At 35.6% G+C, this 27,320-nt stretch overlaps 4 protein-coding genes across 4 annotated transcripts; 2 read left to right on the forward strand and 2 right to left on the reverse strand.

Moving 5' to 3' along the window:
- The first annotated feature begins 450 nt into the window (after positions 1–450).
- Positions 451–9,799, forward strand: LOC137818594 (fimbrin-2). The gene is made up of 15 exons (XM_068622117.2): positions 451–842; positions 928–1,025; positions 1,328–1,498; positions 2,243–2,484; positions 2,566–2,737; positions 3,597–3,635; positions 3,844–3,912; positions 3,993–4,109; positions 4,264–4,475; positions 5,420–5,578; positions 6,650–6,849; positions 6,971–7,128; positions 7,987–8,083; positions 8,916–9,007; positions 9,478–9,799. The coding sequence occupies exons 2-15, from the start codon at positions 939–941 to the stop codon at positions 9,661–9,663; spliced, it is 2,001 nt and encodes a 666-aa protein (XP_068478218.1). The 5' UTR covers positions 451–842; positions 928–938; the 3' UTR covers positions 9,664–9,799.
- Positions 9,800–13,680: 3,881 nt separating this feature from the next.
- On the reverse strand, positions 13,681–14,355 carry LOC150024183 (uncharacterized). The gene has a single exon (XM_090296038.1). The coding sequence runs from the start codon at positions 14,353–14,355 to the stop codon at positions 13,681–13,683; it is 675 nt and encodes a 224-aa protein (XP_090152164.1).
- Positions 14,356–14,358: 3 nt separating this feature from the next.
- Positions 14,359–15,075, reverse strand: LOC150024184 (uncharacterized). The gene is made up of 2 exons (XM_090296039.1): positions 15,040–15,075; positions 14,359–14,727 (listed from the first exon to the last, which is right to left on the reverse strand). The coding sequence occupies exons 1-2, from the start codon at positions 15,073–15,075 to the stop codon at positions 14,359–14,361; spliced, it is 405 nt and encodes a 134-aa protein (XP_090152165.1).
- Positions 15,076–20,369: 5,294 nt separating this feature from the next.
- LOC137819004 (uncharacterized) lies at positions 20,370–26,641 on the forward strand. The gene is given in 5 exon segments (XM_068622699.2): positions 20,370–20,528; positions 21,027–21,237; positions 21,579–21,675; positions 21,677–25,189; positions 25,543–26,641. Coding segments are annotated over 5 exon segments (5,079 nt in total).
- The last annotated feature ends 679 nt before the right edge of the window (positions 26,642–27,320 follow it).

Below are 27,320 nucleotides of genomic sequence, written 5' to 3' on the forward strand. Positions count from 1 at the left end.
TTAAAAAAAAACTAAATTAGAAACGTTCAAAATAATGTAAAGTTAAAAAAATAACTAAAACATTATATATTAATTCATTTTTTAAAATAAAACAAAATTAAAAATGTTCAAAATAATGAGACTAAACTAAAAAAAACATCTTACTAACAAGACAAAATAGTAAAAAAAACAAAAACAAAACTCCATTATGAAAAAAACCAAATTTAAACCGTTTCATAGCTTTGTTTTCATAAAACAATAATACTCTTATAAATAATTCAAACTCTAATTTTGCCACAAGAAAACATGAACATGAATAAAGTCAAACATAAAACCCAAGAACTAACGGTGAGAAGTGTGAAGCATTTCAGTTCATATCATTAAACAGGAAACTAAACTTAAAAAAGCAACATTTCCAACTTTGAAGAGTCGATAACTTCACTTAAAAAACATAACTTTGAACAGTTCGGAACAGTTGAGATTAATACAACAACTTACACTGATGTAACTGGACAAAGGGCAAGCCAATACCACGTTTAAACTTAGACATGAAATGTTTTTTAAAAAAGGAGTCTTTTTTAACGGGCAACACCACAAAGGGTCCCACCCCAAATGTTTGGAGGTTCAAACTTAGGAGATTAGAGTAATAATAATTTGAATTTTCTCACATTTTCTCTCTCTCTCAGAACAACTTTGAACTCTGACAGCTCTGAACTGTCCCATGGTGTTGGCATTGGCAACTCTTTCACTTAGCACACACACCTTACTTTCTTTCTTCATTCCCACCACCACACTTGAATAAAGTGAGAGAGAAAATTAGAGATAGCAAAAATAAAAAATAAAGCAAGTGTTAGATTAAATAGGTACTACTCTGTTGCATGACATTGAATAACACTTTCTCTTTCTCTCTTCTTCTCATTCAGTGATTCTTCATTTCCCATAAAACAGAAGCTGAAGACATGTCTGGCCACTGGGGGATTCTTGTTTCAGATCCATGGCTTCAGAACCAGTTCACACAAGTTGAACTTCGAAGCTTAAAATCGCATGTAAGTTCATCTTGGTTAAGGTTTTAAATTGTGGTCACGGTTGTAGTTTTGTCACGGTTTTTGATATTGCAGAGAATTGTGGACAAATATGACAGCTATGAGTACCCCAAAAGCCTTAAAGTCGTGGCCAAAATCGTGTTCACTAACCGTGTTTTAAAACCTTGATCTTGGTTGAAATCCCATTGTGGGGTGTGCAAGAAAATATTTGAATCTCATGTTTTTGTTGGAATATTGGAGTTTTTATGTTGTTGTGTTGATTGGGCTTCTGGGTCATCTGATGATCAGTGTGCGTGTTTGTGTAGTTCATGAGCATGAGGAGGGAGAGTGGGAGGCTTGTGATTGCGGATTTGGCTTCCAAGATGTCAAGGTTGAAGGTGGTGGAAGAGAATCTGAGTGAGGAAGAGAGAGCTTCTTGTGTGAAGGATTTGTATCAAAACACTGAGGAGGAGGTTGATTTTGAATTGTTTCTTAAGGTGAGTTTTTTTTGTCATTTTGATTTGTCAATCATCTTTTGAGGTGATGGATCTTGTGGCTTCTTTTTGAATTCTGTATCTACACTATGCATCGCCTTATTCCCTTTCATTTTTTATCTGATACACTTTCTGTTTTCGTTGTTTCCAACCTTAAATCTATTCAATATCATTGAAATGGTAAGAAAGAAAGAAAATTACTTTAAACTAATGTTTCTAGTTGCGTTAGAACCCTGATGATGATGATAGAACACCAGCTTATTCATTTTTTTTAAGTACAATAAAAAATAATGAAGTAAAATAATAAAATGAAGATTACATAGAAAAGTATGTATGGCTTTGATTTTCCTTGTTTGAATCCTTCATTTATAGCATGTTTGTTTCACAATCCAAACACCAATTGCAAGAATAAAAAGGAAAATCTTCCTCAACGCACTTTGGTATTGATATAAATCTAATCCAAAGACAATTTCATTTCTATTGTTTTTTTCACCAATTTTCATTTTTTCTTCCTTCCTTCTGCAGAGATAATTTGCCTTACAGTTTCCAATTTTACTGGCTGCATTTTATGTAAATGTGTAGCCTAACTATCTTGTGGAGTACTTACCTTGATTGAGTTTAGAACTGGTTCATCTCATATAGAGTAGAAAAACATTAGAAGCGTACTACTGGAACAATTTCAGTTATTGTGGTGAATTCAAATTTTGACCCAAGAGATTCTCTGGAATAATGATGTCATGATGACAGGTCTACTTGAAACTCCAAACTTTTGCAAATTCTAGAACTGGAAGTAGTCCAAAGAACTCCTCAGCATTCCTCAAGACAGCTACAACGACATTGCTTCACACAATTAGTGAATCTGAGAAAGCATCATATGTAGCACATATAAATCACTATGTTGCAAAGGATGAGTTCCTTAAGAAATATCTTCCTATTGACCCTTCAACCAATGAGCTCTTTGAAATTGCAAAAGATGGTGTTCTTCTTTGGTACTGGACATATTCTCACTTGCTTTACTATTTTAACTGTTCATGGAAGTTTTGTTTTTAAAGAGTAACATGTTGTTGCAGCAAGCTTATCAATGTGGCAGTTCCAGGGACCATTGATGAACGGGCAATCAACACAAAAAGAATACTCAATCCATGGGAAAGGAATGAAAATCACACACTTTGCCTCAACTCTGCTAAGGCTATTGGATGCACAGTGGTCAACATTGGCACTCAGGACTTCATTGAAGGAAGGGTATGTTTGTATGCCTTTTAGTTTTCACCCTCTAAAGCAGCACTATTGTGGCTGTGTACAATGTAGAACCACAAAAATTTAAGTTTAGATTTGATTAACAAATGAATTCCTTTGCTTGGAAATTTGAAATATGATTTTTTTATTTTGGAACCAATTTCTTTTTTCAGAAAGTTATGAAAAATATTTTCTTTCTTAAGTTTTAGTTGTGTTCAAATTGAAATTTGACGAAATCTGATCAGATTTATTAGATTTTCTATCAAATCTTTTCTAGGAAAAAGTAATTCTCAAACAAGTTTTCCCTTTATTTTAATGATTCTAAACACAGGCAATGTATCTTTATGATATGCTACACTTTTTTTTTACAGTCAAAGCCTTTATATTTTTTTAGTGTTACACAGAAAAATGGACATTATGATGATTAATTACTAAAAGTATTTTGTTATATTGGGCTCAGAAAGTTTCTGCATTATTAGATTTAATCTCATTTTGATATACATCTGCTTTACTAGCTAGCATAATCTATGTTTGCCTTAGATTCACACAAGCTGTAGATTCATGTTCTGCTGGTCTATATGAAATGAAGCTTTCTTGAATCAAAGAGCTTAAAAACTCTTTTGGGAGGCCCATGTTTCTAACCTATGTTGAACTGGTAGATAATAATAACCAACTGTGTAAGATGTTTGCCAACTGAAAAACATGATGGATGTGAAAAGAATAGGGTAAAGATTTTTCTGTTTGATAAGTGAGTTTACCAAGATTTTTTTGTTAACTTGTTGTCATATTTCTGGATTAGTATTTGATCATAGTAGTGAATTTCACAGTGAAGTGGTATCTAATTATATTTTTGTTCACATTTCAGCGTCATCTGGTGCTTGGGGTGATTTCTCAGATTATTAAGGTGAACAATCGTTGATTGTACATAATTTTATGATCTCATTTGGTTTATGTATGTAAAGCATTTGCATTCTAATTATGAATGCATTCTGGAATGTTGTTGTTTAATTATGCATTCTAATTTTTTAGTAGTGCAATAATGGTGACTGCATAATGCATGTTACATTTTGTGGTGCCTGCTTTTGATATTCCTAATGGTGGTGATAAATTAGATTCAATTATTGGCGGACCTTGATCTGAAGAAAACTCCCCAGCTTCTTGAGTTGCTTGATGATAGTAAGGTAACTACTTTCTTTCATTGTCTTCTCATATTTTCATTATTTATTTGTATATGTTGCCTTCATATTTTTCAAATTAACAGGATATGGAAGAGTTGATGAATCTACCACCAGAAAAGATCTTGTTAAGGTGGATGAATTTCCATTTGAAGAAATCAGGGTACAAGAAGATTGTCACTAACTTCTCCTCTGATGTGAAGGTAACTGAGTTTTTCTTATTTTGGTGAAAAATACTTGCTCTTATACTCTATCTTTTGCTTTGGACAATTAGCACCACTGTTCATTCAGTACTATCTCAATGCAAAAGTCGTGTAAATAGCTGCTTATTGAACTTCTATGGTTCTGACCTTGTAGGATGCTGAGGCTTATGCACACCTTCTAAATGTTCTTGCACCTGAATACATCAATCCCTCCACTTTGGCAGTTAAAAATCCCTTTGAGAGAGCAAAGTTAGTTCTAGAACATGCTGATAAGATGGGTTGCAAGAGATACTTAACTGCAAGAGACATTGTGGAAGGATCTCCAAATCTTAATCTTGCCTTTGTTGCACATATTTTCCAGCACAGGTGAGTGAGAATAACCATCCTCTTAACAAATCTTATATTTTTATACGTTTTAAGCGTTTCATTTTTGGGTTGTTTTGTGAATAAGGCCAAAGGAAATGGAACTTAATTCCTGGCTTTCATCGACTATTTGTTTTTATAAGTGTTTTTTTGTTATTGACTAAGGTCTATTATTCTATTACTGTATACTTAATAGAATTATGTGTATGTTTGGATTAAAGTTAGCAAACCTAATTTTCAATTAGTTTCCATTTTTCTAATTGAGTTTGCAGAAAGGAACCTTGGTCTTGCTTTTGTGGAAACTTGGTTTCACATTAAATGAGTATGCAAATTTATTTTTGAGGACAACCAAACTGAGTTTGTTCCCTAAATTAAGTCTGGAGTATCCCAAACAGGAATTTTAAGTCCTTGGGACCTGTTTGATTAAAGAAATTAACTAAGGTCGTATTGAATAAGCTCTTAGAATATAAGCACTTATTGAAATAAGCCAAACATGTGCAATAAGCAACTATACTTGAGATCTTATAGAAATAAGCTAAAAACAACGAATGCATGCATATATCATATTTTCTCCCTAACACTTACCTAAGTGTCTGGCATAAGATAAGTCCAAATAAGTTGTAAATAAGCTTTTTCAAATGGGATCTAACTAAATTTTGCTTACGAAAGTAAATTTTTAGAATTTAGATAATGACTGCTTGTTTGTTTTCTCAAAAGATCACTTACTAAAGATTCCACAGCTCATATGCTTGTGAATAGGTGTACTAACTATTTTTCATTGTGGTCCTCCTTATTCATCTGTTTCTCTTATTTTCATATCCACTTTTGACTATGAATTGATTACCTGTCTGCTATCCTTTCTACACCTTACAAGTTTCAATAGCATACACAATTTTTCTTTTTGGTTTTTGAGAAATATGTTAGCTAACTCAATTTCTCTCTTGTAGAAATGGACTTTCAGCTCAGACAAAACAACAGATGTCTCTCCTTGAAACATTTCCAGATGATACTCAAGACTCTAGAGAAGAAAGAGCATTTCGCCTATGGATGAATAGCCTTGGAAATTCAACATATGTCAACAATGTCTTTGAGGATCTTCGAAACGGGTGGAATATCTTTTGCATTTTTACAAGTTCTCTTGTTTATGTTATACTATATGCTTGAACTGGTTTTGTTAAAATCTCTTGTATAGAATTGAAACTACTAATAAAATACAATAGATGGAATATTTTTTTTACTTTATTATAATTTTTATTCACTAAACAGTTCATATATTAGTTAGTTAGTGTAATTTCTTTTCTGTTGAAATTATTCCGGCATGCAGAAAACAGTGTCATACTTCTTGTTTTCAATCTATGAAGCATAGGTATTCCAAAAATGAAAAAGTATAGGAGTCATACCCATGTCGGATATGGACACTCCTCATATATTTCCTTCAGCATGTCTATTCAATCCTTTTTATTAAATTTTTTAACTTTTTCCAAGATATTTCTCATATTTCTTGAATACTTCTGGATACTTATTGGAAAAGTATCCAATTTTTTTCATTTCATTTTTAATTTCTGATGTTCTTCCTGGCGATGTGAGATGAATTGAACTACATACTCCTCTATTCATTCTTTAAAGAAAAACAAAATGGATACAAAAAAAGGTGATGAATATTGGGTTTGTGTGCATGTCTAAAAAAGATGAACTTTTGTCTAAAATAGATGAAAGGTGTAATAGTATAAAAAAAGGAGATAAGGTAATGGGACATAGTGAGGCATGATATAGTTGATAATGGTTGGACTTATTGGCTATTATATAAAGTCAGTACTTGTTTTGAGTTCTTTTGTTGGTACAATTAGCCAAGAATGATTATGATCTAGGTAGAAACTATATTTTTTTTGCTATGGACACAAATATCTCAAGTTAAAATGCTTATCTTCATAGTTATGAATCAATGAGAAATGATCAACATCTCCTTGTTTATTGATATTATGCATCTATATAAAATATTTTTACCATTTTGCAAATGTATATCCTAAATTTCAAAGAAACTCTTATCCTTGTATCCGGGTTCGAGTTGTGTGTTGTACTAAGAATTTGTGTTTCATTTCAATATAGTTTGTCTTTTTTCAATTTTTCTTTTGAACTTTAACTATCCATGGAGTTGGAATGATGTTGTTTCTTTGCAGGTGGGTTCTTCTTGAGACTCTTGACAAGGTATCACCAGGGATTGTTAATTGGAAGATTGCCAACAAGCCTCCAATTAAGATGCCATTTAGAAAAGTAGAGAACTGCAACCAAGTTGTGAAAATAGGGAAACAGATTAAATTTTCACTGGTAAATGTTGCTGGAAACGACATTGTGCAGGGAAATAAAAAGCTAATACTAGGTAGGTTGATTTCCAAGTTATGAGTTATTACCTACATATACCTTGTAGTAAAGCAATTACTCCATTCAATTAATGATCACACATAGAATCTAAATCAAACTCTACTTGATGGTATTTTTAGCTTATTTGTGGCAATTGATGCGATACAACATCCTACAACTTCTCAAGAACTTGAGATTTCACTCTCGTGGGAAGGAGATAACTGATGCTGATATTTTAGAATGGGCCAACAGCAAGGTTAGCAGCTCCGGAAGTCAAAGCCGCATGGACAGTTTTAAGGTATTGAAATCTTTCCTCATAATGCTAATTTTAATTTTCATGTGGAAAGGTTGAAAAATGTATTTACTGATCCATACAATAACTACCTACCCTTTTCTCATTCTGCTACATTCATCAAACAACATAATCAAAGGGTCTGTTTGGATAAACTTCTCTATAAGTACTTCTAACTTGAGAGATGCAAATAAAAAGAAAATAATGAAACAAGTTTCTCCATAAGCTAGTTTAGTTTATGTATAAATAAACATGGAAACTTTGGGAAGATGCTTTTATTGACAGCAAATATTTAACTGGGGCAGCACAATGATCAATATGTAGCCAGCACAATGCAAATTATTTAACTTTTGAGAATACTATCAAGACATTTTGTTAATGTTGAATGTGAAGTTCTGAATTTGATGCTGGCTTTGTGAAGAAGCATTCCCACATACGTAAATTTGGTACCAAGAAATACCTTGAGAATACTGGGATTGGTAAATTGCCAAAAACAGCTTCTTTTAGCATATTGCAATAAACAAAAATTGCTTAAGCTTGTGATTTTATGTGTTTTGTAGCGAACAATGATGAAATACTGCTTGAGATATTGTTATTTCTTGCAAAGAATCTGGACTTTCCACCAACAGTTTTTTAGCCTTCACAATACTGTGATCTAATCTCTCAGATTAATATAACCTGCATAATTTTGAAATCACATGATAGCCTTGCCTAGTGTTCAAAATAATTTTGTTTAACTATTATAGTTCCTTTCTTGTAAATATTGTAACAGCTATGTTGCATTTTTCATTTTTTACTTGTAGAATGTGTTTAAATGATTACAGAATAAGTTCATTAACTAATTATTAAAATTTCAAATTTCAGGATAAAAGTTTATCAGATGGAATATTTTTCCTTGAGCTTCTAAGTTCAGTGCAGCACAGAGCAGTAAATTGGGGTCTTGTGACAAAAGGAGTGACAGGTATGTTATGTTTTCTCTTTACTCTTTCAATTTTTATTGACATTCTTAAAGCAATATTATTACTGGCTTCATATCATGTGAAATTGGTGGTACAAGTTTTGATGAGAGGTGTTGGAGATCCCACATCGACTAGAGATTAGAACCTTTCACCTCTAACCCATATTTTTAAGGCAACAGATTTCTGGGTATTCTCTTTATATATTTCCCATCTTGCTTATCTACACCAAATGTGGGAGTCTCAACTCCACATTCCTTACATATATAACAAACTTTTGCAAAAGCTAGAACTGAACAGAGTCATATCCATATGAAATTAAAACATACACAAGCTTTTATCGTATTTTTTTTTATCATTCATTTCCTTTGTTTGAAAATGTGGTTTCACAAGTTAGAGCCAAAGTCCCTGAAATCAAAATTGCAGACTATGTGGTTCAATTTAAAAAGGGTATCCATGCTTGCCCGTTATATTTGAAATTAAGTTTGGACTGCAGCTCCATTAGGCATGAATGTGAAAGTTCTTAAAATTTTGGTCATGATTTATGATAAAGGGGTGGATCAACAGTTAACAAGCTTGAATCATTTATTGTGATTGAGTATCATGCATGCATTTTTGAAAATTTTGATGGGCAAATAGAATAATATCCTTTGGTTTTGTGCAATATATCTTATGTTCTTGACTTGATCTATGTTAGACATGGAATTGCCTTAAGCTGAAGTTATCTCATGTCTGCCACAAGGAATGAACTTCAAGTGTCTCCACTTTCAATGCAAAATCCTTGACTTTTATCTTGGTTTACATTCCTATAACTTTTGTATTAACTGGTTCTTGCAGATCAAGAGAAAAGGATGAATGCAACCTACATTATCAGTATTGCAAGAAAGCTTGGATGCTCTATATTCCTGCTTCCTGAAGACATAACCGAGGTAGTTTAGAATCAATCCTAATGTTCTGCTTTTCATTAAAAATAGCAAAGAACATTTCTAACTAGTTTTGGCTGTTTTATTTTAGTCTAGTTTTAATGCAGTATATGTGTAAAGAATTCTTTACATTGTCAACAACAGATCAGAAATCATCTTAGATGAGTTTGAAAGTAAAGAATATAATCATTTTTACACATAATATCATCCAACACAGCTTTGTAAGATAAATTTGTTGACATTCAGAATAACTATATTAAAATTCATACTAATGATGATGATTTCAGAAGACAATCTAATTTCTTTTATAGCACATAGATTTGAATGTATGTAAACTCTTTTGCTTTGTAATCCAATCATAGATAATACTGTTGAATGACAGCATAAGAAAAAACTCCTACAATCATGAATATATTGTGATTAAATATATGCATTGCTTACTTTATGATGACAATGGTGGTACATAATAATTTCAGGTGAATCAAAAAATGATTCTGACACTAACAGCTAGTATAATGTCTTGGTGCCTAAAGCATCCTCAAGAGGAAGCAAGTGTGGGAAGTTCAGATAATGAGAGTGGGAGTCAATTGGAGACCACATCAAATTCAACACTTGATGACTCTGCATCTGATTCATCAGTAGATGAAAATGGGAACATGTAAATATATATATCTATACATATGTTTTGAGTGAACCCTTTTTTATATATAATATATATTTGAACCACTTGTTTTAGTTGATCAAAAGATCAATGTATGACACTAGGTAATTTAATGGTTTCAAAGCAAATTTTGTTCACTCAACTTTGTAAATAGTGTTTTTTTATTGCAAGTTTGGGACGAAAGGGAAAGAAAAAAGTGATGGCCATTCAGTATCAAACCGAATTATGCATGAAACATATTCTTTAATATTTGATGTTAGGTACATTTTTATACTGATTCAAGTTTATTGAAAATTATAAAAAAAACTATAAATTTCAGGTAATAAAAAATGAATTTGAAAGAATATGTTGAAAGAGTGTTTTTAACTGTTCGAACTTTTAACATATTTTGTAAACTCGTAAAAGATTTGGATTATCTCCTATAAACGTCATTCTAAATGTTGGGATGTTGGGAAATTTGCATGTAAGCATTCACTAAATTTCCAAAGGAACGTGATTGCTCAAGGCTTGTAATCTGTTTCGAAAGTTGTGGCTCTAGCTAGATTAAAAACCTTTGATAAAGAAGAGTTCAACATCAAGATTCTGAAATGTCTTGATAGAATGTGGCAACCAAAAGTTACAGGAATATCAGAGTCAAAGGATCTGACTACTCTGACCACTGCTTCACTGTTAGGCAAACTCAGAGAACATGTGATAAAAATGAACCGATTGAATGAGCAAGAAATTGGAGAAAAACAAATCAAAAGGATAGCTCTAAAGTCTGCAATTCAGAAAACTAAAGTAGAGTCAAGTGATTGCAGTAATACTGAATTTGTTGACTAAGAAATTCAGTAAGTTCTTGAAAAAGAAAGGCAAAGACAAAACTCAAACATAAAAAAGGTATAACTTCAAGAAATCAACTGATTCTAATTATTCTAACTATTCTTGTTTTGGATGTGGAAAGCAAGGACATATCAAGATTGAATGTCCCTATGCTACAAACAAAGAGAAAGGATATGACATGAAATTTGATAAAGAAGGAAAAGGGAGAAGAGCCTACATTTTTTTTAATATTAACGGGACACTTAAGGGGTGTCCCAAAATCCTTATATAAAAGATACAACATCAAGAGCACACACTTGGGCATAGCATATCTAAATCATATACTTCCAAACCACTACCATTAGGCTGACACAAGTCCTAGACCCCCCAAGCCGTGTTCTGCATCTCAGCCCTCACCCATAGTGCATTAATTTAATTTTTTTCACTTTAACAGTTTCCAACCACCACCTCCCACTTCATGATTTACCCAATTCCTTAGAACCTTAGTGCACTTCAGTCTCCCCTTATATGATCCTACACAACTCCTCAATTCTTATAATCATGACCCAATATCCCTTAACTGTTTTAACAGATTTTCTTCATGTTTCCCACCAACTCTGCATAACCTCTCACAGGTTCCCACTCCCAACAACTATTACCTATACGTTTTTTCGTTTTGCACTGCACATTTAGTTTATACCTGCATAAAAACCAGCTCAACACAACATAGACATAGCAAGATCATCCCAGTAATTACATTCACCTTGGCCAAGTTGTTTCCACCCCCAGCTCTCAGCTTAATACTGTCACTTTCCTTTCCACCTTTCACTACCTCGTAACATCTATTTTCTGATAATATAACCTTGTGCTGGATGCTTTTTATCCCTGCTCACGCCGCTTAAAAGATACCCTTCTGTTGGGATCCCCCAAACTTAAATCTGCTATGCCTTTTAGTAGCCCCGTGCTTCTCACCTCACTATTCTTGATACAATTAACTAACTAGACATTGAACTGGGTTAATGTGCCATTCTGCTAAAGAATAGTTGAACGAATGTAGTTTGTGTTTCATCCACAACCACGCTTTGATTTGGACCAAGTGGAAAATTTCTTCCTCATCAACTACCCCTTGTTTGAAGACTATTATATTCCTTTGCTCCCATAAGCACCTTACTATCGCCACCCACATGCCTTTCCAGACATAATTATGTTTCTAGTTGATCTGGGGCAGGCAGAATTGTTCAAAGTGACATTGCAAGTCATTATGTTGGACAGATTGGACTACCACCCATCTAAGACAGCGGTCCCATACACGTTGGGCAACTTTACATGCCATGAAGAGATGTTGTGTCGACTCATTGTCACTGCAGCACATCACACATAAGGGTGAAGGAACCATTACTCCTCTTCTCATCAGGCAAACTCTAGTCGGTAATCTATCTAACATAACCCTCCATGCTGTTACCAACACATTAGGGAAGGCTTTAGTCTGCCATAGTTGCTTAAACATCCGACTTGGGCTGCCTCTAGTACATTTACTGAGGCATTCATATGCTCATTTTACCGTAAATATGCTTGAGCTATCGTCACCCTAGGTCAAAGAATCCTGATTTTCCATATTCAAGTGGACTCTTTCTACCGTTGTTATCATCTCCTTTTCTTGTTCCAATTCCCATTGGAACCTTGTCCTTCTTCATCTCAAATTCCAAATCCATACATCTTCCTCCCATACACCTACTTCACTCACCTTCCTACTCTTATCCAATGACACGGAGTACAATTTAGGGTATTTGACACTTAAAGGACTTCTACCTAGCCAAGCATCCTCCCAAAACCTCACTTTGTCCCCTCTTCCCACCTTCCAACCAATTTCACCATGGAACCAGCTTACTTCTTCTCCCTCCCCACAACACTTACCTAGGTCTTTCCACCACCAAGAAAGATTCTTCTTATTGTTGCAATTTTGATCTATGTCCGTTCCATATTTTGATGTTAGTATTTGTTTCCACATACCCTTTTCTTCACCCATAAGCCTCCACTTCCACTTTGCTAGAAGCGCCCTATTGAAATACCTTACATTTTTAATTCCCAACCCACCTTCCTCCTTGGGTTTACACAAATTCTTCCCACTCACCCATGGTATGATCCTTTTCTCCCTCCCCCATCCCCATAAGAATCTTCTTTAGATACTGATTATTCTATCACATACCGCTTCTGGTGCTTTGAAGAAGGAGAGATAGAAAAGTGGGAGAGATGTGAAGACCGACTTGACTAAGCATATCCTGCCCGCCAGAGATAGAAATCTCCCATTCCATACATTCAATTTTGCACTTAGTCTATCAATGATCGGTTCCCAAAACAGTTTCTTTGTAGGATTACCTCCAACTTCCAATCCCAGATACTTAAAGGGTACCCTCATTAGATTGCAATGCAGGGTTTTTGCATACACCTCCAGCGTCTCTCTACTTACATTCACTCCTGCCAACTTTGATTTATGGAAATTAATCTTCAACCCCGATGCAAGTTCATAGCATCTGAGGATGGCCTTTATGGTAAACACATTAGAAAAAGTGTCTTCACAAAAGAACAACGTATCATCCGCGAATTGTAGAACACCAACCTCAACCTCCTTCCTACCTACCTTGATGCTTGTCAGCAAGTTGGTTGTAAGCGCCTGCCACACAAGTCCAGACAAACCTTCTGCGGCCACAATAAACAGAAAGGGAGCTAGAGGATCTCCTTGTCTCAATCCTCTTGTGATTTTAAACTCCGATGTGGGGCTACCATTAACCAATACTGATACTGATGCAGACTCCAAACAGGCATTAATCCACAAGATCCATCTCCTATGGAACCCAAGTCTCTGCAACATATCAGTGAGAAATACCCAGCTTACCGAATCATACGCTTTCTCGTAGTCCACTTTCAGGCATAGACCCCTCTTTCCACACCTCCTTAGCTCTTCCACAACCTCATTGGCTACAACTACATTATCAAGTAACCCTCTATCCTTCATAAACGCTGATTGACATTCATCGATGACCAAGGGTAACACTTTCTTCATACGACAAGAAAACACCTTTGATATGATTTTATATAATGATCCCACTAGTGAGATAGGCCTATACTCATCAAGCTTTGATGGATCCCTTACTTTAAGAACCAAAGCAATAAACGACACATTACACCCTTTCGGTATGTTTCCAGCTACTTGAAAAGATTAAACTGCGGCGAGGATATCGTGCTTAAGGGCCTCCCAATTATGCTTAATGAAATTGAAGTTAAACCTGTCTGGGCTTGGGCTTTTGGACCCCTCACACATCCACACCGCCTCCTTCACCTCTTGTTCTGTTATATTAGATACCATGCTCTCACTAACCTCCGCAGACAGCTTTCTGAATTGGACATTTTCTAGTCGTACCCGAAAATCATACCGAGACTTAAATTTGTCTTCGAACATAGATCTCGCTTCCCTCCTCACCACCTCTGGTTCCTCACACCATTGATCCCCCACATAGACACCTTTTACCTCGTTTCTTAACCTTCTCCATTTTATTACCGAATGGTAGTACTTAGAGTTAGCATCCCCATGCACTAACCAATTGGTTCTAGCTTTCTGTCTGAATAAAGACTCAATTTTCTTGTTAGCCTCTCTCAATTGGCCAATAAGATCCAGTCTCTTCAACCTGTCATATTCCTCCAGATTATCTGCTTCATCTATCGTATTTTCCAGAACCTCTATTTCCTTCAAAATTCTTTTCCTCTCAGTTTCCACATGCCCAAACACCTCTCTATTCCATACTTTGAGATCAAACTTAAGGCATTTCAGCTTATCCTTTAACTTAGTTATGTTGTTGCCTTGAGGAGCATACGTATTCCACTTAGCTCTCACCATCTCCTAGAACCCTGGTTCCAACTGCCATGCATCAATTGTCCTGAACGACCTTGGTCCCCAGCCTCTTGACATGTACTTGACCACTATGGCACATTGATCTGACACCTCTCTTGCTAAAATGTATTGCTTAGCCATTGGCCATTTCCACAACCATTCTTCCGACACCAACACTCTGTCTAGTCTACTCTTTGCTGTGCTATTTGCCCTATACCATGTATACTTCTTGCCCACTAACGGCAACTCCACCAGGTAGTTGTTTTCAATAAAGTTATTGAAGTCACTGATCTCTTTCTTCTGACTCCCCCTTTCACGTGCACCTTTCCTTTCACTTGCACACCTCACCGCATTAAAATCACCACACAAATACCATGCCTAGTTCAGATTGGAGTTCATCAAGGTCGTAAGACCCTCCCAAAGTGACTCCTTATCGCTCATATTACATGCCGCATATACATTGACCACCGCACATCTTAGATTGGATTTGGTGTGCAGCCCAAGTATGACAATGAAACCTATGCCCACCACATGACTTTCGTACTGGAACGCTTGCTTATGCCACATAACTAGCAAGCTTCCAGCTCCTCTTAACCCTTCATTATGAATCCAGCCTACTTCATTGTTCCCCCATAGTGAAACGCATCAAATATCCGAAAACTCTACTGATTTGGTTTCCTACAGGCATACCACCTCCACACTATCATTGGCTATAATGTTCCTCATGTATCTGGCCTTCGTCCCTCCCCCCAGACCTCTTATATTCAGATTCAAGATGATCATGAGAAACTTCCCTTATTTCCCTCCTTGTACTTCTTCATAACCTCAATGTCTCCTGCTTCCATTCTCTCTAATTCCTTGATGACATCATGCTCAATCTTGTGACAAACAGCCCCAATTTGTTTCCCTACTTCCCATACCACTCTCTGATCCTCACCTTTTCCAACACTTCGAAATTTGCTCATGCATTTAGCTATATCCCCATCAGATAGAGAATTAGAATTTGTACTCACCCTTGACTCTGTCCCACTGCCGATATAAAGGCTTCCTGCTTCGATTTGAACCTTCCCTTGCAGCAATGTACTTGGTTCACCAAGCTCCCAAAGTCCCTTCCTACGCTTGTGTCGTGGGTTTTTTACTGTGTTGATTCCATCTTCTTCACCACCAATCTCCGCCTGTTCGGAGTCTACCCTACTACAACATTCATCACTATCAGACTGTGACTGTCTTTTATCTCCCTTATCGTTAATACTGCTATTGTGCCCGTTCACACCTTCTCCCCCAGTTGTGTATTTGCGTTTCACGCACTCGTGTTCCGCACTAGTAGTTTTCGCATTGCTTTCCCACTTTGGACGCTCTTCATCATCCACACCGCCGAATCTAGCACTAGAGGACAATACACTCTCCCCTATCCCTGCAGGCTCTATTCGGACTGGGCCAGACATTATTGCGATTTGGCCACACATATCGCTGTTGGGCCCAACTTCCTTGCCGAAAAAGTGTACCCCTCTCTCGCTATGGGCCTCTTTCGCACTCCCCTCATGGCCCATACCTTTATTGGACTTTGCACCGCTCGATGCCTCCATAGCTACAAGGAGATTAGTCAGCGCCACTTGGACATAGTTGCTTCTACACGCAACATTGACCAAATGGGCTACAGAGATAGCTGGTTCCCCTACCTGCTCTACCAGCTTTTCTTTTTCCTTATTTGTGTAAACACTCCCACTAATCTCCTGCCCACATTTACATTGTGCAGACCCTTCCTCAAAATTCGACTTTTTTTTGTCTTATACGAACTTCCATCTTTCTCGCTTTCCACTACTACCGCCAGCCGTCGCACCTCCTCCGTTACATACATACCCATTTCCTCGTCACTCTTTTCTGATAACATTGATTCCTCCACAAATGATTCTGATGAAGTCACACTATCTGAGGACGTGTAGTGATTAAACGTGCACTTGCATTTTTCTCCGAATAGATAAGGTTGTTCTTCTTCAATGCAAATGTTGTACACTTGCCTGTTGATCTTCATTCCCTTGGCTAGTCTAACACTACACGATTTGAGGACACGCACTTGGAGTCTGGCATACTCCAAATTATCCCATGCTTCCGTTGCCTTGTCAATATCCACCAAAGAAGCTACTTCACTTACAACTTGAGAAAAACAATCTTTGTTCCACAGCGATATAGGAAGCCCATAACATCTGATCCAGGTTATTTTATGACCTGCAACACATGCATTTGTCCATGGCTCAATAGCCTCAAAGACACTTTCGAACCACAACTTATTAAGACCAATGACATCTTCCATCCTTTTCCCTTTAGTAGGCGTTAACAGTGTCATATTATCACCCAAGTACCTTACTTTAACCATATTCATACCTCCCACTATGAACTCTTCACATAGTTGATTATAGCTTAAGTCAGCTGCAAAGAACCCCACTGCACTATTACTCATCAAAGGTAAGGTAACTTGCTTAGTTTCAATGATGGTCCCCTTCCACTCTCCTTGTGGTGATTTTTTCACCACACCTGCGTATGTTTGTTTTCCACTTGGCACTCTCCATTCCATCTTCTCCTTCCCCTTGTTACCTCTCCACTCCTCTTTGTTGCTTCTCACCCTCTGTTCATGTATTGCTTCATCCTACCTACCCACGCCTGGTCCATCTCCCTCTCCAACCTGCTCGCATTCTCCACGTCAAACAACCTTACAAAACCAAATCTCCTTCCCCATCTATTACACCTACGAGATATGAAAACTTCCTTGACTCTAGCCCAACGCTGAAAGACCTTGATCATATCATATTCACCATAGTTGTCCAGGAAATTTGAGAAGAAGAAGGTTGTTATATTGCTTGATGAAGGATGTGGCCTACGAACCTTCCCAGCACCGAGAACTCCCATCCCTCTACAATAACTTCCGACTTAATCCTCCATCTTTCTTCTGGTTACTGCTTTCCCTCACTTTTCCTCCTTTTTGGAGAAGAGCCTACATAGCTAGGAAAAATAATGATGATTCCTCTTCCAACTCAACATCAAGAGATAATGAAGAGGTTAATGTCTCATTGCCAAAGACGAAAACCCTGAAGCAAGCAGTGTAAGTTCTAATTCTTCAGTGAAAATTATAGTTCTTTGTTTGATGCATTTAAAGAAACCCATGAGGAGGTTAACATGTTGACCCTCTCAAACAACATGTTGGCCCTCTCAAACAACATGTTGAAAGGTTTAAACAATTGGCTAATTCTCTCATTCAAAACCTCACTCTCCCTTAACCATTCTCTAAAAAATCGGCGCACCTCAATACCTTATTTTTTTTCTCTAGCGCCACCACCTCCATTTCTCTAGTGGGAGTGAATTTGAGAGAGCGTTTGAGGGCACTCAAGGGCTAGGGTTGAAGAGAGCATTTGCACAAGAGAATGTAAGTTAAGTTTTTGTGTTCTGAATCCACAATTTTTTGACCTTCTCTAAAGTTCTTTTTTTTATGTTGTGTGAAGCCGATTGTACAAATCAGAAATGTAACACGATTAAGGTCCATACTGGTTTGCTCAATCCAGTATGCGCATTTTCTTTAAAGAAACTGAATTATACAATCCAATATGTATCACTGGTTCTAGGGATGCATAATAGATTGTATAATCTGGTATGTATCAACAGATCATGGGACATATATCGGATTGTACAATCTGGTTTCTATAATAGTACATTCTGAATTGTACAATTTAGTATGTAACACTAGATTCAGTATTACATACCTGATTGTACAAGTTGATTTGTGAAATTCTCAGAGAGGTTTTACGGAGGCTACAATTTGGTATCAAGAACAAAAATAATTTGAAACGATGCAAAACAAGTTCAACCACCAAATACCAAACACCACTACAACGAAGAAATCTAAGAAACCGCCTTTTTCAAAATGAAGAACACAACATTGTTTCCACCAAAACCACAAAACCCTGACATATAGGGATAGGGGTAGAAGTGGAATTAAAGAATTATATGGAGGTGTAGGGAGAAGCGTGGGAGGTCCAGGGAGAATCCGTCTACTTCTTACATTTGCACCCATTCTGCTGCCTAGCATTTTGCTATTTGCCAGTCACGTTTTTTTATATACGCCACCTTGTTTATATTGAAAGCCTGGGTCCATCTTGGTGCCCCAACATTTTACTATTTGCACCCCTTCTTTTCAACTTGTACTCTCCACCACCTCTTATTTTCTAAAAAAATATATGATAATAATATAATAAAATATAATAAATACTAAATATAATTTCGGTAATACACCTAGATTTTAAAAGCTCATAGATTTTAAAAGCCCATATGACCACATGTGTCCCTTGACACTTAAAAAGAATAATCGTTTAAGTAATTGCATCATCATATGTAAAAGTACAAAATATGTTTTTCTTCTTAAATAAAATTTGCGTAAGAAGTCAACGGTATTGGTGATTGTGAAGGAGTATCACATATAGTTCAATGGTTCATGATCATCCCACCATAAGTTCAATGGGGGATGTTACTTGATATACCACTAGACGATCTTGTGTTTAGAGGTCTTGCGTCTAGTCCTAATCTTTGCCTATGTATTTTGCCCATGTTTTCATGCTCTCATATAGTCTATCTTTTGCCAACATCTTTTGAAATATTCTTATCACTTTCTTCTCTTTTCTTCTTTATTCTTTCTTCCTCTCATATCTTACAGAGTATGTGCATGCATGAAATTTTAGTTCAGATATTGAAAATAAAGATAAGGATAGTCTTTCCTATAGTAGTTTATTATTATGTTTATATAATTGTTAGAATTAGAGAGAAAGAAATTATTTTTTTAAGGGGAAATATATTGAGTGTTCTAAGATTGGTGTTGAATATAAGATTTTTTTTTCTCTTTTTTCTCTTTTTTATTATTTTTATTATGATTGTTTTATATTATTGTCCGAATTAGAGAAAAAAGATTTGAGAATTTTTGAAGGAAAAAAGGTATTTCAAGAGCATTGTAAGACTAATTTTGAATATAAGGGTAGTCTTTTCAATAGTTTATTTGTTTTATTATAGTTGTTTTATATTATTGTCAGAATAGAGAAAAGAATTTAGAATTTTGAAGAAAAAAATATTTTGAGAGCATGTAATATTGAGTGTTCCAGGATTGATGTGGAATGTAAGGGAAGTATTTTTTTAGTTTATTGTTTTTATTGCAATTTTTTTATATTATTGTTAGATTTAGAGAAAAAGAATTAAGAATTTTTGAAGGAGAGAAGTATTTTGAGAGCATATGATGTTGAGTGTTCTAAGATTAATTTGAAATGTAAGGAAAAAAAATATTCTCTATCATTTTGGTCATATTTGTGTTGTATTATGGTTAGAATTAGGGAAAAAGGATTTTTAATTTTTAAAGGAGAAAATATATTTTGATAACATGTGATGTTATGGATTAAAGATTGATGTGGAATATAAATATTTAGTTAATATAAATGGAATTTTCTGTGATAGGATTATTAGTACTAGTATATGTTACATTAACATTTTCTCTGTTTTTTTACCTTTTCTCTTTAGTGAATGAAATTCATTGAAATCATGATGATTTTAGTACACTTATCCAATAGTAGAGAGAGAGTCTCACAAACCTTTATTTTGTGTAAATGAATTAAAAAATGTTATAAATTTTCAACCCTTATGAAAATTTGAATCTAAGAAGTGAAGACTTCCTTTTCTCCGTTTTATTCTCCCAATTGGAAAGTGCAAAGGTCTTGGAAGTTCAAAGGTTCTAAGCCCAAGAGTCTAAGAAACTCACTAACTAGTTTTATTAATGAACTTTTAATTTTAATAACAACAATAATTGTAATCATTTAATGATGAAGTAATCCAAGAGTGTCGTTAGACTTTTCATCTCCTTAACTTCACTCTTTTCTGTTATATATATTAACTTTTCATCTCCTTAACTTCACTCTTTTCTGTTATATATATTAACTTTCTCTAACCCTTTGGTAGTGATTGTGATAAGTGATCAAATAGTTGTAAGCTAGAAAATGGTTACATCAAAGGAGCACATTGAAGAAATACGAAAGAACAAATTTTCCATTGGCAAAGATCCAAACCCTTTGATTGAAGATTTGCACCAAGCTGTCAAAAATCTGTCTGTTGAGCTTTATACCAAAGATGTTCACTTCCTGATGGAACTCATTCAGGTTCCCACTTACTACTTAGCAACATACATCTCAATGTTTCAATGTTTTTCCCCATCTTAGTGTTCAATGTTGTGTTAGCAGTTCTACTTATTTATTTATTTATGCAATGTTAGATTGAATATGCAATCCAACGTAAAAGATGCTAACAGAAACTTGCAAGGAGATATATGTCACCACCTAACTTGGTGCAGGTTGTGTTGACAAAATAACATAGGGAATCATTTTGATGTAGTATAGTATTTTATGATAGTACTTTTATGTAATTTTTCTAATATTGTTAACATAATCTGAATCATTTTGAATTCTGGATTTATCCATTCATTATATTTGATAGGGCTGTTTCACAATGTAAAGTTATGACATGTTAACGATATCAGAAAACAATTGATGCCTATGACGTATTTTCTCTTATTTTTGTGTTCAATTTGTTGCTTCATGTACTAAATAATTAAACTGGAAGATAATATACCACTATCAATCTACTGTTACTTTTAACAGAATGCAGAAGATAATTTGTACTCTAAAGGAGTGAAGCCTTCACTGGAGTTCATCATTACTTCCAAGGACATTACAGCTACTGGTGCTCCAGCTACACTACTCATATTCAACAATGAAAAGGGTTTCTCCCCCAAAAACATTGAATCTGTATGCAGTGTTGGACGGTCCACAAAAAAAGGCAACAGAAGCAGTGGTTACATTGGAGAAAAAGGTACGTGCTCTCTCTTATCTGTCTCAACAAAAGATATTGTAAGCTTGTTACAGATCTTGTTTTCAGTGAAGAAAAAAATAGTGTTTAAATACCAGAATGAATTATTCATATATGCCAACAACGTATTTGAATCAATGCAATGCCTTGTCGTTAGAGCATGATGGTGTGCTTGTTTTTTTTTGTGTGGATAATACTGCTTTTGTTGTGAAATATATGAACTCAAATTAACATTGGTCATCTATTTTGAAAAACCACCGTAATCAATTAGCATGATTAATATAAGAGATTTTTTCGAGTTAAAGGTGGTGCATGACATAATTTTCCCTTTGGTTGACTTGCAGGAATTGGGTTCAAGAGTGTGTTTCTGGTTACCACTCAGCCTTATATTTTCAGCAATGGATATCAGATACGCTTCAATGAGAAGCCTTGTTCACAATGTAGTTCCTGAGTGGGTTGAGGAGAAGCCAACGCTTCAAGACATAAAGAAGATATATGGTGGTGGAGTTGATTTGCTTCCAACTACAACAATTGTCTTACCTCTGAAGCCGGATAAAGTCACTCCTGTGAAACTGCAGCTCTCAAACTTTCATCCAGAAGTTCTTTTGTTTCTTGCGAAGATCAGACATCTTTCTGTTAGAGAACGTAATGAGGATTCCAAGAAAAATAAAGTCAGTGCAATATCTATTTCTAGTGAGGTTAACTTTGTTTCCAGGAAAAACATGAATGCTGAGTCCTACACTCTGAACTTAACCGCTGTGGAAAATGGTGGTTCTGAAAAGGAATGCAGCTACTATATGTGGAAGCAAAAGTTTCCTGTGAGGTTGGAAAATGTGGTGGAAAGGAGAAAGGATGTGGAGGAGTGGGTTGTTACATTAGCCTTCCCACATCAGGACAGGCTTAATAGGGGAATGACCTCATCTGGGGTATATGCTTTTCTTCCCACAGAAATGGTCACTAATTTCCCATTCATAATTCAAGCAGATTTTGTCTTGGCATCTTCTAGGGAAACAATTCTCATGGATGACAAGTGGAACCATGGAATACTAAAATGTGTTCCAACAGCTTTCGTAGATTCATTCAAAACCCTTATCTTAGGGTCAGATCAAGCTCCTGTATCCACTTTGGCAAACATGTTCAAATTCATTCCAATCAGTAGTTCTCCATACGAGAAGTTAAACTACGTGAGGGAGAAAATAAAAGGGAAACTGCTTGAAGAAAATATAATTCCCATAGAGACTTACAAGAAGCAGAAGCACTTCTGTAAACCACATGAAGTAGGACGGCTTCTTCCTGAGTTCTGGAATGTTTTGAATGATGCTCAGGCTGAAGGAATACACTTGGACAACCTATCTTATGGTAAAAGGAAAATCTTGAGTTCTGCTCTTGATATGAGTCAGTATGATGGCATACTCGAGTTTTTAGGTGTGGAACATGTTAAAGCTTCCTGGTATGCAAAGTGCATTCAGAGTTCCAATTTTGTGGATAGATTATCTGAAAAATTATATCTGAAGCTTTTACTCTTTATTGCCACAAATTGGAACTCGTTCTTTGGTGAGTCCAACATGACGAACATTCCATTGCTTAAGTATGTGTGTTCTGATGGGAGTCTGTCACATTGCAGTGTTTATGATTGTGGAAATGGGTCCATACAATTGGTTCAGGCAGATTCCAAAAAGTCTTGTCCTCGTTCTTGGCTTATTAGTTGGAACAGGCTATTTTCTTGTGTAACCGATCAATATTTTATCCCAGAATTTACTCAGAATGCCATCTTAACTTTTCCCCAAAGGACTACTTTGCTGGAGTGGCTAGAAAATGAAGTCCATTTTAATACTTTGAATGTGTATGACTTTGCAGAAAACCTTTGCAGCTCCATAGGAAACAACTCCAAGCTTGCCGTTACATATGCTAATTTCCTATATCATTCTTTTTCCAAAGATTACTTTTCCAGCTTTGAAGTTGACGCACTCTGTAGGTCTATGCCAATTGTGGACAAGTATGGCAATGTGAATGAATCTAGAAATGAGGTTCTTGTGCCAGCTAAAGTAAGCAATTGGGCAAAGTTGATGGTGTCAAATCCTTGGGTGAATCAAAATTATGTTGAGCTGGGAGAGGTATACTTGAATAGGTCTACTTATGCGGGTCAATCTACAGACTACCAGAAGCTCATCGAATTCATGACTGATCACCTTGATGCTTCTGATATTCCAGATTTATGCCCTCCCAATGCTGGATTTTCTGCGGCAGATACACGACTTACGAAAGAGAATGCCTTTTTGCTGTTGCGTTGGATTAAGAACCTAAATTCCAAGTCAGGTGGTATACCACAGAGATTCCTAGAATGCATAAAGAATGGCAGCTGGCTCAAAGTTACAGTCAATGGATGGATGCCACCTTCAAAGTCATTTCTAATTGAATCATCTTTGGGAAAAACTCTGGAAGGTTGTTCTTCTCTTGTGGACATTCCACTCGTTGATGAGACATTCTATGGAAGTCGGATACATCACTATAAGAAGGAACTGCAAACTGTTGGTGTGATGCTCAGTTATGAGGACGCTTGCGAATTCATTGGAAAAGAATTAATGCATAGAGCAGAAAATTACAATTTAAGCCGCAACCATGTTATTTTGATGCTTGAATTCATTAAATGTCAGGGGGAACGTGTTCTTCCTTTAGACAAATTTGTTAACAGCATCAAAAAAGGTAAGTGGTTAAAGACATCTCTTGGTCTCAGGTCTCCTGAGGGATCTGTGTTATATGATGAGGAATGGAAATTTGCTTCACATATTAGTGCTATTCCTTTTATTGATAGAACTTATTTTGGGAAGGAAATTTATAATTTCAAAGAGGAGCTTATGTTGCTTGGTGTGATTATTGGCTTTAGTAGAAACTATCAAGTTGTCATTGATCATTTAAAATTACCATCAAACTTTGCCAGTTTGAATGCTGAGGCGTTTCTGTTGTTGATGGAATGCGTAAAGTTTTCCTCTGCCTCGGTTGAACTCGTGAATTCAATCAAGACAGCAAGCTGCGTGAAGACTAATATGGGTTTCAAAATTCCAGGTGATTGTTTTTTGTCTGATCCTGTATGGGGCTGCATTTTGGAGGTATTTGGTGGTGTTCCTGTGATTGATAAAAAGTTCTACGGAGAGAGGATTTTCAGTTACAAAGGTGAATTGAAGCAAATAGGGGTGGTAGTTGACTTTGAGGAAGCTATCAAAGAATTTGTTCCTCAGTTCAAACAGAAGGCATCTGAAGATTCCTTTTGCCAACAACACGTGAAATCGTTTCTTTCATGTCACAGACTGCTGAAGGGAACGGAATATAAATTTCCGGCTGATCTCTTAGAGACCGTACGAAGTGAGAAGTGGTTGCTTACCAGGATTGGTGGCCATAGTGTTCCAAGAGATTGCATTCTTGATGGTGTGTCATGGAAATCTATTTCTTCAATAACTTGTCTTCCTTTCATCGATGACAGCTATTATGGTACAGAAATTCATGAGTACAAGGAAGAGCTGAAGAGATTTGGTGTTGCTACTGAATTGAAAGATGGGGTGAAGTTTGTGCTTAAACATTTAAATTTTCCTTCAGATCCCTCCACCATTGCTCCTGAAAGTGTCTTTTCTTTTTTGGAGTGTATTCGACTTCAACTCAAAGGGGCTGTGTCGCCCCTTGATGAAGCCTTCAGAAAAAGATTGTCTACAAACTGGTTGAAAACACATGATGGTTATAGGTCTCCAGATCAGTGTCTGTTGTTCGATTCCAAGTGGGGTGTGTACTTCAAGCCAACTGATGGGCTTTTCATTGATGCCAATTTTTATGGTCCCCAAATTGCATCTTACAAAGAAGAACTCAAAGAAATAGGAGTCATTGTTGACCTTGAGGAAGGTTGTGTTTTGGCTGCTAAGTACCTTGACTCTCTCTCTGATTATAACACTATTGTGGAAATATACAGGTACTCAAGCATATTTTTTGCCGCTTGGCAAATATTCTCTCAAGCATATATTTATTACTCTTTTCTGTTCATACTTTTGTCCAATGAGTTATTAGTATTTTCTATTTAAAAATATTATTTGGATCACTAGACGAAATCAGATTATAGAAAGACTTGTTACTGTGAGTTTCTGTTAATAGAATTTTAGAATAGAAAGGATTCAATGTGCTTGTTAAATAACTTCGAATTACAAAATAATCTTTTGTTGTCAATATGTTCTTTTGTTACAGACTTGTTATATTCTTTAGTCAATAAGATTCATGATACTTATGTTTTTTTTCCGTCTAATTATGACAACATTTTGGATTTTATAGGTACTTGCGTGAATACTGCAAACCTCAGGATATAGGAACCACAAAGATCAGGATACCGGAAAGTGCAAAGTGGGTGCATGCAAAAGAATGTGTGATACATGATCCTGATAATCTTTTTGCTTCGAAATTTTATGTTCTAGAAGATATCTATGATAAGAAGATTCTTCCCTTTTTCTCCTTAAAGATGGAAGTCAGGACTAAGCCCTCAGTTGATGATTATGTCAACCTTTGGAATGAATGGGAGAGTTCAGTGGAACAGCTGTCATACGACAAGTGCCATAAGTTCTGGTTATTTATGTTACACCATTTTACCTCACATCCTGAGAAAAAACTTTCTGAAAGGTTCCTGAAGCTTCCTGCTACTTCAGGCAACAATAAGATATTCTTGCTAGAGAAGAAAGATGTTTTCATTCCTGACAACCTTCATCTGAAGAGGCTATTTGAGATGGAGAAAGTTTTAGTCTGGTATCCTCAGAACTTGGTGCCATCATCTCGGAGTGATTTGTCTGATTTGTACAGAAATATTGGTGCTCGAAGTGTCTCTGAGTGTATATGCACTGAAGATCCCTCACTGCCGAATGTTGTTGAACTTAAGCAGATTGATGCTGCTAATGTTTGTAATGTGAAGGTGTTGGTGAAACTTATTATTGGTTTTCTTGCTTGTTCCAGCCTTAAAATGGAACCAAACAAGAGGCATGAAGCTGTCAAAGGTCTACTCAACTTGAGTTTCTTTGAAGCCAAAGATTCAATAAATGTAAGTTATAGTTTGTCATTATCATCAGGGAACATCATTACCAAAAGGGCAAACAGAATGGTTCGTTGGGAGAGTCAAAGTTCAAAGTTTTTCACCCAAATGAACTGGCATGGTGAAAATGCTGGCTTGGTAAAGTATGCAACATATTTTTCAGAAGCCATAGCAGAGGGTGTTTTGCTGGAGAATCACGATCATGTTGCTGCACTCTCTGAGCTCATCAGGTTGGCTTTTTTGCTGAAGTTTAATGAGGAGGCAATTGTCTTCCTCATGGACTCCAAGAACTTGCAGATTTTCTGTGAGGATGATGACTTTCTCACTTCTGTATTTGAATCCACAAGTATTTAAGGTATTTTTTGTTATCATTTTATATACTAGTTACAATTTATTTATTTTATTATTTTTAATTTTCTGATTCATAGTGTTGTTTTGTTTTTTCAGCAAAGTGTTTCTATGAGATCACATCCAGAATTTTGTGGAAGACATGGAAGAGATAATCCTCGCTGGATTTTCATGGCCATACTTACATATATTATCGTGTTTTGTTGTCTGCAGTAAGTATATATAGTTTATAATCTTTGTTTTCTATTTAGTCTATGTATGGACGAAGTACCAAAAGTTGAATATCTATATGAGTGTTTCATTATCTTTTTCAAATTTCTTCCTTTCTTTTTGTCAGTTCTAACTGTGAATAGTTCGATTAATTTGCTAGTGGAACCTTGAATTGAATGAGTTTGTAAAACTTGTTTATGTTAAAAGGTAAAACCAATATAAAAAAAATTACAGATCTTCTGTAAAATTGAATTTTTGTTCATTTCCATTGACACTTACTCTTTTTCTATATTTTTAACAATATAAAAAATGAATTTTCTATTTATTGTAGATAACATCCCAACTTTGTAATTTAATATATATTTTCATACAATATTTTAAATCATATTGTTATTATATAATTACATATTTTATTATTTTTTAAATCCAAATATATTATATAACTTATTATTTAATTCATTAAAAATGAAAATGA

The sequence above is a fragment of the Phaseolus vulgaris genome, chromosome 10, assembly GCF_051622355.1.
Source record: "Phaseolus vulgaris cultivar YP4 chromosome 10, ASM5162235v1, whole genome shotgun sequence".
NCBI lineage: Eukaryota > Viridiplantae > Streptophyta > Magnoliopsida > Fabales > Fabaceae > Phaseolus > Phaseolus vulgaris.

Coding starts and splice junctions, on each gene's coding strand:
- LOC137818594 (XM_068622117.2), top strand. CDS start 939: ATGTCTGGCCACTGGGGGATTCTTGTTTCAGATCCATGGCTTCAGAAC. Junction 1,026..1,327: donor TTCGAAGCTTAAAATCGCAT/GTAAGTTCATCT, acceptor GTGTTTGTGTAG/TTCATGAGCATGAGGAGGGA. Junction 9,008..9,477: donor TTCCTGAAGACATAACCGAG/GTAGTTTAGAAT, acceptor TAATAATTTCAG/GTGAATCAAAAAATGATTCT.
- LOC150024183 (XM_090296038.1), bottom strand. CDS start 14,355: ATGGTGAGAGCTAAGTGGAATACGTATGCTCCTCAAGGCAACAACATA.
- LOC150024184 (XM_090296039.1), bottom strand. CDS start 15,075: ATGAGGAACATTATAGCCAATGATAGTGTGGAGGTG. Junction 14,728..15,039: donor CCAATGATAGTGTGGAGGTG/GTATGCCTGTAG, acceptor AATCTGAACTAG/GCATGGTATTTGTGTGGTGA.